The following is a 14017-nucleotide window of genomic DNA, read 5'->3' as shown; positions in this document are numbered from 1 at the left end:
GTTATTAGACTTCAAACACGAGGGACAACGTGAAAATGGGAGGTACACTTATTTTTGAAAATGCTCATCTGATCTTTCTGATTTTATCATACATTGCATTGCAGTTTATTGCATTCTAAGAACATGAACATTACAAGGTTATGTAAAAGCGTACTCGAGGAGATCTCGCAGTCACTTATTAGTTTCAAAACCATTGTTTGTATACCTATTATAATTACTTATTCGGTTTGTAGTTATGCAATAAATATTACAAGGTAATATTCAATAACTTGGTTAGTTTCCGCGTTTTTTTTACATAATCATTTTCTGACTTGCTCTTTGATCAGTAAGAAATCTTTGTTTATAAACATACGGCTTCTTTACTCCGTTTGTTTTTTCTAGAGTTTGAATAACTTACGTCTGTGGGCAAAGGCTATATAGAATGGAAAGCCTTTAATTATAATAAAATATTTGTATCTCTGATAAATAAATGTGTAAATATTTATAATTTTGTAAGTAGTTAAGATGGAAAGGAAACAAAGTAGTAATTTTAATCATGATGGAATTTATTTATTCTTCATTATTTCAATGAAAGATTACATTTCCTAAACAAAGTAACTTCTCACAGTGTCGAAATTACATTTTGCTATAACATGGTATCATTTTACTGCAACAATTAGACTTTAACGAAAAAAAAAATAATCATGGCTGGATTTTTATTTATTAGCTACATTTCTAATTCTCCAAAATATCAAGCTCAATATGAGCTATTAAAATTTTCGACCAAAGCCCGTTCATAGGTTGTAATTGACAATTTTAAGGCATTTTCGTTTACTGATGATATTAGTAATGATATGACATCTTCCATAGAACTATCACAATTGGGGCAGGTCGAAAATCTAAATATTACACTACTTTCTACTAGGTCATTCATAATTGTGAAACTTGTGTTTGAAATTGAAATCTACAGTCAACAACATCTAGAAACATTTTGATTTGAACAGCAAGTGTCGTTACATTATTAAAATTGTACCATATCTCAGTCTCACCCACAACACAATTGAATAATATAAAAATACTTGATTAAAACAATAAGACGCACAAAACTCGTACTATCTCATTACACGTAGACATAAACGAATTGCATGACAATGTGTATAATAGCTTCACAAAATATTTGATCGATTTTCACTTACGAATACGACCATGTCTAGAATAAGTTAATGATCTACAAAATGCCCTAATAGTCATTACTCTTAACAAGGCATCATCATTTTAGTCAATTATTGGATTTTCGTCACTAGTATGCGCGACCGCATCTTCCTAAGTTCACTCATAACATTAAATTAATACAGCTAAATTCATTTGACTATCACTCATGCTTACAACACAATCAGATTTCTGCAACGGAATTAACACTCACAAACGGTAGTGTTCTAATACTTAATAATACAAATCTAGGCTCCACATCACACACGCTGAAACGAAGTTAAATAAGATATATTGGTCATTAGAATTAATTGGTCGAAATGATAATGTTCAAAGATATAGGCTAATGAGCCGTGCAGGATTTTATGGAATCAAATTTGAATATCCTAGTGAAGATATGGATTTGTTTACAGCCATTCAAAGTGTTTGATGTCATCGCCTATCAGCTGAAGTGTCCTGCTTCTCGCTGCTTGTAACGCCCGCTAGCTGCGGTTAATATACGTATATCTGCTTGAGTTGAGGCTTGAGCTCGGGTGGAATGGTGTACACCTCCTGTTCAGGCTTCTTCGTCACCAGTCGCTTCCAGCGACCGCCAATGTTCTTACGAAGGCTGCGGAAACTTGCACGCTCATTCCCGATGGGCTGCAATGAGTTGTCCTGGAAACAAGAAAGGGAACCGTCAGTACAATGACCCTTTTTACACATCTGCTACCAGTATGAGTTTGTTGACCCGATTCTAAAGTTCCGTTACCGCCCTACTTGCATTTGTGCATTCGCAGTGTTAAAATAACTTCCAAATGTTTCCTGATAAACTCTGCGGTTGTATTTGGTGACAGTCTGCTTATTTGGATAACCCTAAGACCACCGAACGTTATTTTTATTAGATCCGGAAATGATTTTAATAACATGATTATCTATTTATTATGGTATAACCATAGTCGCCTTCCTGTTGAGCTTTCCCTTGGAGGGTAATGCTGCAGCTGACACGTTTATTACGTTATTTTTTTGTATTTTCAAATAAAGAGGTTAAAATCGTCTTCGATCGTGCAGGAAGCAATGCAAAATAAACTTTGAGGCCATAGGAGAACGAGTCGAGCCTTGAATACGCTATTCAAAGGCACATTAGCATTCTCCGCTTCCTGGTGCGCCGGAGTGTGTGTGTGGTCATGCAAACATTTTACAAACACCGCTTAACATTTGTTACAATACAATCGATCTGACTGGACGGTTTTGTTAGCCTCGGGAATCGGCAATCAGAGCGTGATATTGAGGTTAAATGTTTTATGAGATTGCAAATTCTGTGCGCGTTGTTTGCATTAGCCTCCTTCATTTGGCAGACAGCAAAGAAGGTCGGGTGTTACAACACGCTCGCCTTGCGCAGCTTTCTACTGCGAGCGTGTCCCGACGTAATTTATTTCGCACTTAGATGTCGTGATCAAGTTGCGGGCGAGTGTAACCGACTCTCTCTTATGGCGCCTGTGGCGGGGACGTAGGTCGCACCCGTCACGACTTATTTCGCATTACTAACGTTCCCAAGACTCTACTTTCTACATCGTTTAAAGCGCTTGTTACCAAGGTAATGTCAGAATTATAATTTAACCAAAACATCTGCAGTTTGAGCGGGGCGGCTCATGGAAATAGCATTCAGGTCAAGAATAACGGCTGGAACTGGTTTCATTTCTTTAAATAACTTTGAGAAGCTGTGATGTGTAAAGGCTTGTGCTACTGACCTGATCGTGGGGATAGACGTAAGGCGGGGGCAGCGGCGGCGGGAACTGCCACAGCGGCTGCTGGCGGAAGGTGACGGGCTCGGCGGGCTGCGCGGCTGGCGCCTGCAGCACCTCGGCCGGATGCACCGACGCAGAGTGTTCCTCCCGCTTGCGCAGCTTGCTGTGGACGATGCGTATCGCCATCATAGTACCGTTATTTCCAACCATGGCGGCAATCGGTCCTTCAACGCAAGAATAACTGAACACACTGGGCTGGATCACAGGTAATGAGTTCCAGTCGGGCAGTCACAACATTTCAACTTCACAGTTTTCACTCACAGCCGTATCAACGCGCGAAACCTAACAACTAATTTAAATAAATTATCACAAGAGTTTTGTAGTAGGGCTATTGCACTTATCACTGAATATAGGAACGCGCGGTAGACCGCGTTACGCGAGCTTCAGCTGCGCTGACTAGAATTGTAACTTGAAGAGTGGCCGGCAGGTGCCTAGCAAAGCGCTCGCTCGTGCCAAACGACCTCTACGGAGTACTCCATGCGTCTGAGTTGCCGTGGAGGGGAGGCGCTGGGTTTTATAGACGCGCGTGTGACGCGGCGACGTCGCGGGACGCGGGGGAGGGACGGCTCGTTGGTGGAGGCCCGTCTCACTCGTGTCGTCGTAGTGGTGAATGACGCATCCAACCGCCGCTCAACGGTCGGTTTGTCCCGCTTGCCTGAACCATAACATTAATTCTTCCGTTCACCATAAAATTTTGAGGAAAAACCTCAATTGACTTGCAAATACGGCTGTGAGCGTAAATTTATCTTAAGCCCAACATATACTTATTCTTGCGTAGATATTGTGACCGATTACGCACAAGAAATTATAGAGTAATATAGTTCTGCATGTATAAATTATCTAACTACACAACATAAAAATAGAGGTACTATGAACATGAAATTTAAACATGATTACGAAAACGCTAGTGCACGAGAACACGCCCCCTGAGCTATCGATGTTCCTACCGATGAGCCCACATTTATCGATCGTACAGATAATAAACTCGAGAGAGACGACTTTCTGCATTTCACCATTAACCGAGTTCAAAGTCCAGCCGATATTAATATGCATAATACACCGTACGGATAACGCTAAACAGTTGAGGCTATGGATAAAGAAGACGCACCGAATGCTGACGCTGCATCTCTTTCCATCGAACACTTGCACGCATGTGCATGAAGAGGAAGTCTCGATTTAGTGCCTTCAGCCCTTAAACACAAAGTAGGGCTGCAGAGTAAGGGAGAGCGGAAAGGTGCATTGCCCTTAGTCGGCTCTTAACTATAGCAAAGTTCCAGGCCTTTGACTTGAATATAATACCCTGGGATAAAAAACACAGGTAGTGAACCATTATAAGTCGTTGCCCTTGAGAACCGTCTAGAGGAGATTGATATTATTAAAAGTCGGGGTGACTAGTCTGAGAGTTGGTGATCACTTTTTTTACTTTGTGTACGTTAAAACCGTTTCGAGGAACCTGAGAATGAGAATAAAGTTAACACAATACATGACCATTGGAAGCCAAAATGCATCCAAAATGTGTTTCGCCATCTTTGCAAGCGAAACCTTGATTGTTTTGTCGCTTTGTAAAGATCGCGAAACTCTGTATGCGACAAAACAGTCCAGTATTTTTATTAGTCTACACGCGGGATTTTTTATCTCTATTAAAGTGACACAAGAAAAATCCCGTGACTCAAAAAATACCTTAACAAAACCGATAATAAATTATATGTTTGATTAAAGGCAAACGAAAAACCCATCTTCGTTGCGAAATTATCTTTATCAAATCATTTCAAGCAAATGTATCCTTTTGGTTTTGCCCAATTAATAATAAGGAAAAATGAAACATCTACGTTCGCAAAACAAAGTAGTAACTGATGACGAGATTTTTTCATTGCAGGCGTCAGAAATCATTTGAATATTTATGTAAGTACCAAATGATTTTATATGACGATTGATTTCGAATAAATTTGAATCTGTATGCAAATTAATGTCACATAGTGACTTGAATTATTCATAATTAATTTAAATTGCTTCATATATGACATAATTTGCCGCTCATTAAAACAAAGCTTTATCTTGAATCACGCTGTTTTAATTACAAGCAATTAAGATAATTTCACGAATTACAATCATAGCAACAGAATTATTGTGACCTTTTTAGTTTACGTCAAACGACTATCAGCTTTACATGCAAACAAGAATTTTCCAAAATATGTTTTATTTGTTACATTTCACTTAGTAACAGTTGTTTTGGAAAGCTCGTCGTTTTGAGAATTGTTTTAATAATACAAATTGATAGAGGTTTATCGACTTGAGTTCGATTGTGCCATTGACGTCAAACGATGATGGGAGTCAACAGGGGTACATTTTTAATAAAGTTCACGTTTCATCATACGTACCTACTACAGCGTAATCAACAAAATTAATTTGTTAGCTATTGTAATAATCTTTAATATTTGTCATTAATTCACTGTTATTTTGTTTAAAATCAATCCAATCTAATTTAAGTTTTTTAACAGGGAGTTAGTGAGTTTTAGTACTCGTTTTCTTTAACTTTATGTAATAGAAGTTCTCACGTTTGTCGCTGGTTTATTTTATTAGCACTTTTACAACAGACAGTCTAAAATCCGATTAAACGTTTGTCTTATTAAAAGTGTTTCATCAGAAAACAATTCCCTTTCAAATTCTTTATCAGATAATATCTGTTAATTTCGGCGCCTATCGTCTATTTTGAAGGGATACCCGAACGTAAAGGGTTACAACAAATCATTTTTTAACACCAAATCTTTTCTAGGTATAAAAACAAAAGTCTTCACGACTATTCTCTTCAAAATGTATCCCTAGAATAAACAAGAGTACATACGAAACAAAGATTGCCTCCAACAGCTTCTTAAATTACTTTCACTTCATTATCGTTATAATTTACCTGATAAAGTACCTAAGTATTTTATGTAATTTTCTGTTATGTGTCTTGATCTTTGGACCTGCAATGTTTAACTGCGCATATAAGGGACTTAGTTTTAATTATTCAATTTGTTTTCATTTCCATACACGTGCGGCATAGTAAAAATAAATGATACTTGTCTTGAATACTGCAGTCCATTATATACTTAGCTAGGGCGTTGGCAGAAGATTAGAAAAAAATATTTGAACTGATGAAGAATATACACTTGACAGTAATCAATGCCTAATAATAATTCTTTATGGTAACGAACAATGCAGTTGGATTAACTGAATATTAACTTAACGTTTTCTTAGAACTTAATGTTATTTCATTACATTTCACTTTTTCTACTTTTTCACTGTCTATCCTTCAGTAGATTACTATTAAATAAGCACGTGTTAATTTTTGAATTGAATCATTGAATTATTTTTGTTGAATAAAAACCACATGTCTGCAGTTTCGTCGTGAATAATTGAATAATAAGAAGTTACGGTATTGTGACCCTGTTTGTATGTATATAAAGGCATGAAAACTTTTATAACTTTCCTTCACTCTTCTCCACAAACACCAAGATTAAGACAACATAAAAATCAAAAAGTACGCGGTATTTCAAGGAATTGTTTTAATCTTTTGAATACCTATTATTCTGAATTCTTTGAAAATCATAAGACTCTCGGATCATCATAAATCAAAGGTTACCAAATAACATGTTAAAGCAATCAGTACAAAAGACAATGACAGACAAAAATGTCTAACAAAAGCGAGGATCGACAATTGATTTCACTTCTCGAAAATCTGCAAATGGAATGTCAACAGTAACGTGGTACTTTAGACGTCAGAAAAAATATAAGTTTAAGAACCAAAACCGACCACGGAAAAATCACTCTGTAAAAAGTATGAAACAAGAAAATAGGTATATTTCTCTGAAAATCTTCAAAATAGCCGTGGATAGCAGTGGTCGTATGCAGTGGTAAGCAAACTCTTAGGACAAATTGGCTTAGCCTTGCTTAGTATAGTTTCTGAAGACATAATTACGAATAAAAACATACCCAACCTTGATTGAGGAATCTCCAGAACAATAACTTTAGCAGCACATTTGAGAATAGCAGGTAAAGACTTTGATTTCAATTCACCTGGTAAAGAAACTGTCAACCTCCAACAGGGCTCAGCCGAATTATTACAACATAAAAAACAATTATTCATTACGACAATAGGAGACAATAAAAAAGGCAAGGATGTTATAAGAATCACCACACACAAATGAGCAGCTAAGGATTTAGTGCAAAGCCCCTCGCATGCACTGTTTCTTATCAAAACGTAATTATTATCAAACATCGGGGTTGCCTATGCTTTGATGTTATGTTTTTCTTAGAATACGGTAATAATGGGCACGTGTGCTACATCAGTGGAATGAGAATTAAACGTGGCATTTTAACCGACTTTGAAAAGGAGGTAGGTCAGACTATTTATCTGCTTGAATTACTAAGTGCAGCTGACGCGGTTAGCGAAAATTGTTTGCTATGAAAATATGTCGTCAACTACATTAAACATCTAAGCAGGTAATCAACGATACGCATGCTTTACAATTTAGTTTATTAGTTGCCCAATTAAAAATCAACATGAAAAAAAAAGACAATGAAAAAGTTTAGAACGAGAGTAATAAGTATGTCTGAATACAACAAGTCATTTACCTTAATTAGTTTTAGTACAAATAGTATACCAATTAATCTGAGTTCAATACGTACTGCTACTTAAATGAGTGTTTAATCATCTTGATGGTACGTATCATCCTTATAATTTGATACGCGAAAAGCAATACGCAAGTAACGGTGAGTTTATATTTTTATACTTAATATAGGACAGGTTTTGCTTAACAACCGGAGGGAGTGTGACATTATGCTTCATCTTGTTTATATTATATTCTGCTGTCCTTGTGCAAAACACTTCAGATATTATGCTTTTAAGCTTGGTCTGAGGCTTGTGAAAGTTCCGTTACAATGTCTATTCTCCAATAATGTGGTCAGTGGGGTCAAAATCTCGGCCTTAACAACTAGAGCATTGAACTTATTCAATAACATTACCACTGCTTGTTGCACCAACAACACGTGAATGCTGCCTTTTTGTTGTTCGGTTTAAAACACCGCACGTGAAAAAAGTCTCCGTTCATTTTGGACTCAACTCGATTCAATTCGATTGTATCTGCCTTCTGGGAACCTTCTCCTAGCCGATAGAAAGCGTCCACGTTTGTTATAGAATTAATTTCGGCAATATTTTGTTTATGCGGTCCATGTCTGTTAATGTTTACGAATTCATTGACGTGCTAGTTATATAAACGTAGGAAGAAAGTGTACACACTTGACTATGCGTACGGACGGCCCCTGCGTGTAGGTTAACAAGTTACAGATATAGACAGAAGGTTACTGCTTCACCTCCATTTTGAACATACGAACGGATAATCAAGTTGCTTACATTATCTTACACCTATCAATGTTTAATTGAGTTACTTTCCGCCCTCCCCATTTGACCGTGACCTTTGGTTCGGTATAGACAAATACTAGTAGGTACCTAAGTATTTCTAAACTTAATTATTCTTAATCGCCATGTTAAATAAATTCGAAAAGGCAATGACTCGAAGAAAATGCTGTTACATAAGTCGGGCCGGTGACAAATCGTCGTGGGTAATGCTAGAAGTCGTGTAATTATCAAAGGCGATATCTCATAGATACCTATACTTATTCGTTTATAATTTGAGAATGACTGGTTCGATTTTCACGAAGTTTTAATTAACATGCAGAAGGTTTCTCCAAGCTTACTATACATATAATTATTATAGTTTAAGTATGTGAATGCATTACAGTAAAGTAAATTTATAACATTGGACTAGATTATGTTGTCTGCATCGTCCTACTTTGGCGCGCTTCAGCATAAATGTTGCAGTCACATTACGTCACGATCTATTTGAATGCTTTTTGATGCATCGATGTATTTTAAATCGAAACAAGTCTGTATAGTACTTCATAAGACAGCACAACATGCTTCACAGTAGCGCGATTTTAAACCTTAAGCACCAACGCGTGCCAGGCGCTGTTAACTTATTGAGACGTGTGGAAGGCATTTTAAAAGTCAGTAAAAAGACTTAATTAATAATAGGTATGCTTATTCGTGGCGTTGTACGACCGGCCACGACCTTGTCCGCTGTTTCGGTCGTCAACGCCTTCCTGATCGCTACCTATCGGTTTTTGTACGCCTTACTTACAAGTTTCTTGACTCACACAATATAGTTTTTAAATAGATCTGATAAAACAGCCGGAGGCCAGATATAGAACGGCTTGAAATATGAAAGTTTTTGAAAAGTTTATCTTTGAATTCCGAAGTGTAGGTATATGCCAAACGCAAGGAACTTGCCTTGACCAAGCAGACGTCAACCTTGGGCGGGATTGGAATGGGTGCACGGCAAAAGTTTTTTATTACAATTGCTTCTAAAGAATCATTATTGAGCCCAACATATTGGCAACAACAATGCGAACCAATTAATTAATACACGAAATACAACCTGGCAGTTACAATCCAGTCGAGACCACTTTTTAACAGCCAATTAAACACGATGACCAGGTCATGTTAGCACAGAAGATAAGTGATGTAATCAAGCGTCGTACCACAAGCAGAACGATGAGAATTTACCCGCGCTCGAAGGGATTGTTCCGATCCCTCCCGCAAAGGCAGACGATGGTCTTGTTGACCGACAGCACGATCAGGGAGTTGTGCTCAAGGATCACGCCGACCTCGCAGTTTTCCTCTTTACACTTCATCGCCTCGACGGCGATCGGAGCGAAGAGCATCGAATACGGCGGTTTGCAAATTGAGGGCGGCAGCGGCGAGGCGCCAACGTGAGGCGAACGGACACGCGATTTGGCGCAGACTGGCAAGCTGCCGCCTCGGGTTTCCAATACATACGACCGACACGACGGTGACTATTTGACTGCCTGAACGCCCGCTGGCGCCGCGGTCACCGCGCCTCGCGCAGCGGTGGGTGGCGACTAACACGCACCTCTCCCGTTACCTTATTGCTATGTTATGGGGACTCGACCCCGCGCTGCGAAAGCTCTCCATAATCAACGGACTCGTTGTGTTCTGCATTAATTCCAGTCCAGGCTCAACACACTGTTTGCGAAAACACACAACTTGATGCAAACATCACCATCTTTTGTGTTTCGAATCACCGCACTAGTTGATTTATATAAGAGTAGCACATTAGACACACTAATGGACGCTGTCAGGTTGATGAGTGTCACTAATTATTTGAATGTTTCCTCGAGTGAGAACGTCTTTTGAAATTCAAATGGCATCTGGGGCCGCATTGTTAGCCGCTGGTCGTGCCTGAACTGAAAACAGTTCGACGTCAACGGATGTCTTTTCAAGTCACATTCATGTGTAACCTCTGTATAACAAATAACAGAACGTCGCGGCGGCGTGGAGACAATTGTCTGGCGATTGTATGCGAAACACGAGTGTTTTCGTTCTTTTTTCGTAACATCAAGTCTATGGATAGCGCGTGGATTGATACTAAAAACAGCCTATTGTATTATCGCGAATTCATAACGTTGAGAGTGTCCCGAAGTCCAAAATGTTCGCTTCTTGTTGCTTTATAAACAAGTCTCTCTCACAATAATTGGTCAGAACCTCGCTGATGTGAAAGTCTCTGATTTTTTGCTTGTTGTTAAGTATTATACTGCATTTTGAAGTGAATGAAAGCGAATACTGCTTATGTAAAACACAAAGTGATTTTACTTGTAGGTTTTAACCCAAATCAAAAGTACTGCTTCAAACCATATCAGCATTATCATGATTACCCATCAAGCGTACCTACATGCTATGACATTCATAATTACTACGTTCGACTAGTGTGATATTCCTCTGAATAGATAATAGTGTTTTATAAATATAATTCTGCAGCTCTTATAGTACGTCTACTAGTACAAATGCCATTTGAAATTACATAGGCCATACTCGTGTCGCGATGATGTCCTTGCATGTGTTTCTACACGACAGCAGGTACTAAGTATAATAGAAAGTCCATGGTGAATTGGATCGATCCTCAAAATGGTGCCGCAAGGTAGTGACAGAAAATAACGAACAGGTATTTCATATAAAAGCTACGAAACGCCTAAAAATATATTGAAATCTCGCCAAATACCAATAGGTATATGATCTGATTCTGATCTGGGGGGTTAAAATGGCCACATCGAAGCAATTCATCTAAGAAAGCAATATTGCAATTTGACATTTGCGCATAAAAAAGTAAGTGCGCAATGCAACCAAATGTCAAAAAGCAATATTGCTTTCTTAGATGAATTGCTTCGATGTGGCCATTTTAACCCCCCCTGATCCGAATACTTCCGAATTTTAAAATAGGTAGATCATGTCTTCTTCTTCCAGTCATCATGTCAATAGTACTCACACCTTTCACAAACAATACATAATCCTTATTCACACAATCAATCAACCTATCCCGTCACATGAAATAAGATAGTCATCATCATCTCCCTGGCATTATTCTATTTTTCACAGAGTCTGCTTACCTAACCTGAAGATTTGACAGGTCCGGTTTTTTATAGAAGCGACAACCTGACCTTCCTACCCGCGAAGGGAAAACCAGCTCAGTACATGTTAGGTCACATACCTCCGAAAATAAATTTCTCAGGATAATCATGTAGGTAACGTATGAGTAAGTTCCACAAGAATAGCAACAAAAGTGAAAGGTACAGCTCAAAAATGTACAGACACTACATCCATAAAGATGACATTTCTATGGAATGGTGGATTGGCCAAAATAACCAAGGCATAGATGACAAAAGCCGATGCATACAATAGGTACAAAGAGACGAATGTCGACAGTACCTCAATGATGCTCAGTCGTGGGAACGCCACGGCCCTGTCAAGTTAGCCATGGTATGTCCAATAATGATATTTAGAGATGGCCTGATGCAACAAAAGATACATAGGTATTTGGTATAAATACTTTTCTTTAAAAACAAATAACACAAGCGTTGAATATGTGTGTAAGTATTTGACAGTCAAGCAAAATTGGATCCAATTTTTAAATGATTCGATTGAACTTTGTCTGGCTGTCAAATACAACGCTTGTTTACATTTTATTAGTAAGGGGTTTTGTATGAACATTCCACGAAATAGAAAAGGTATATTTTATTCCACGAGATATATTTTATTCTTGGTACATTTGGTCTTTATTATTTTGATAAGAATAAAGAAACAAATAGAGATAGAGTATTCTACGCTTTTACACGATGTCAGTGGATGAACCTGTTGCAAAATTTGACGGCCAAGTGACATATTTCATCAAACAGCACTGTAGGTATATATTCGTATCAATCATTGATCTCACAACTTACACGAGAGAAGTAGAATTTGGCATGACCAAACATAATAAGACAGTTAAATACTAAACTTTGTAACTATTATCTGCAAAAAGAACCAACGACAATTTATTCAGTTTTTATGTCAATGTAACTGCTACCATTACGTCATTGTTATAAACAGCAACAGTCCCATCACTAAACTACATATAGTACGACCTCGCCACGATTGATTCAACCCGGAATTCAACATCAAATGCCGTAATTGTTAGTTTAACTGTGTCATCTAATACATACTGTTTCAGTAGGTACAGCTAAATTGTATAATTAACCATCTAGAATCTTTTCCTTATCGTGAGGATTATGAGATGGAATGCCAACCTCATCAACCCTAGTGTCAAGTTATTATGAAGCCGCCAAAGGCCCCTGATATGTCACCAAAGGCTCATGTAACGACTACATATTTACATCAGTTAGTAGTGTAAGTAGTAACCGGAAATACCAACAGCTTAACGTGCCTTCCGAAGCACGGATCATCTTACTGTCGGACAATCAGCCTGTAATGTCCTAACCAAACTAGGGATCACAAAGTGATTTTTGTTATATGTCCCCACCGGGATTCGAACCCGGGGCCTCCGGATCGTGAGACCAACGTATTTGATCGAAAGTTTAGTATCTATTGTAAGAACCAGAAAAAATATATTTCAATATTTAAGTCATTTTAGTTCCATAAATGTAATATAGTTATGCTATAATTATAATAATGACTTGGGTATTAAAAAAGTACAAAGTAGTGTAGTAAGTAGAGTAATTACTGATTGACGAATTTATTTAAATATTTAACTACCTATGTTAATTTCAGAATAATACATAAACAAAGAGTGTAGACAGATATGTCTGCCCGTGGACAATTATGGATCTACCTACTCCACTGCAATCTCATCAGTCATCCCGTGATCATGGCACTTGCAACAGTATCGAAATATCGGGAGTCTCATATCCCTGCTTTAAAGGCGGTAAGAACCCGTTATTATGTGTTTTAATTATAATTTCAAAATAGTATATACTTATACTACGTAATGGCTATTACTGTAACTACAAAACTGCTAACTTCTAAATAAATCATCGTTGTAAACAAAATGTTTGTATAAAATTATCTTCCTGTAGTAATTTGGATGGGTTCCCAGACAAATGTCTATGGTGGAGGTGCACCAACAAATCAATCTAAATACATTTGTTTTGATAGCTATCATTATAGTGATTAGCAACGCGAAGATATATTCGATTTGTTTGTGTTATTAATGATAATGGTTTGAAATTTGATGAACAAATCCTTAATATCAATACTCCGGAGATAATTGAATTCATAAACAAGGATAAACGTATAAAGTGAAAGGATATTATCATATGTAGCGTCGCCTATACGAGTAAGGGCACCTTCAAATTAGTCGCATTGCTGCAGCACTGAAATTGTAGTACAGTTGCGCTGCAATATAAATCCATGTACTTACAAATTGGAGGCTTAATCTTTGTGGCAGAGCATTCGATTTTAAAAATTTCATACTTTATCCTGATGCTACCATGAAACCTTGCCTCCTGCTTATGAATTGTGTGTTACATAATCATATCAAGTATAGATTCAAATTCAAATTCAAATTCAAAAATATCTTTATTGGAGGATTTAGAAGAACAAAAGATGGATTATAATCAACGAATTCACTTATGGCGTAAAGATACGTAGACCA

At 37.6% G+C, this 14017-nt stretch overlaps 1 protein-coding gene across 5 annotated transcripts in view; it reads right to left on the bottom strand.

Annotated features, from left to right (window-relative positions):
• Positions 1 to 524: 524 nt before the first annotated feature.
• Positions 525 to 14017, bottom strand: part of LOC126369717 (uncharacterized) — a 259915-nt gene continuing 246422 nt past the window's right edge. For 4 of the 5 annotated variants that reach the window (XM_050014289.1, XM_050014290.1, XM_050014291.1 and 1 more), the window contains 2 exons: positions 2919 to 3078; positions 525 to 1845 (listed from right to left, as the gene is read on the bottom strand). In XM_050014289.1, coding sequence (XP_049870246.1) covers positions 1681 to 1845; positions 2919 to 3078 — 325 coding nt within the window. In that variant the 3' untranslated portion in view covers positions 525 to 1680. Of the gene's footprint in view, positions 1846 to 2918; positions 3079 to 9579; positions 9887 to 14017 lie in introns of those variants that run through there. The other variant, XM_050014293.1, reaches the window with a different exon arrangement.

Source organism: Pectinophora gossypiella, chromosome 9 (assembly GCF_024362695.1).
Source record: "Pectinophora gossypiella chromosome 9, ilPecGoss1.1, whole genome shotgun sequence".
NCBI classification, from domain to species: Eukaryota; Metazoa; Arthropoda; class Insecta; order Lepidoptera; family Gelechiidae; genus Pectinophora; species Pectinophora gossypiella.
The sequence above is the reverse complement of the archived record's forward strand: the minus strand, read 5'-3'. Positions and strand labels throughout refer to the sequence as shown.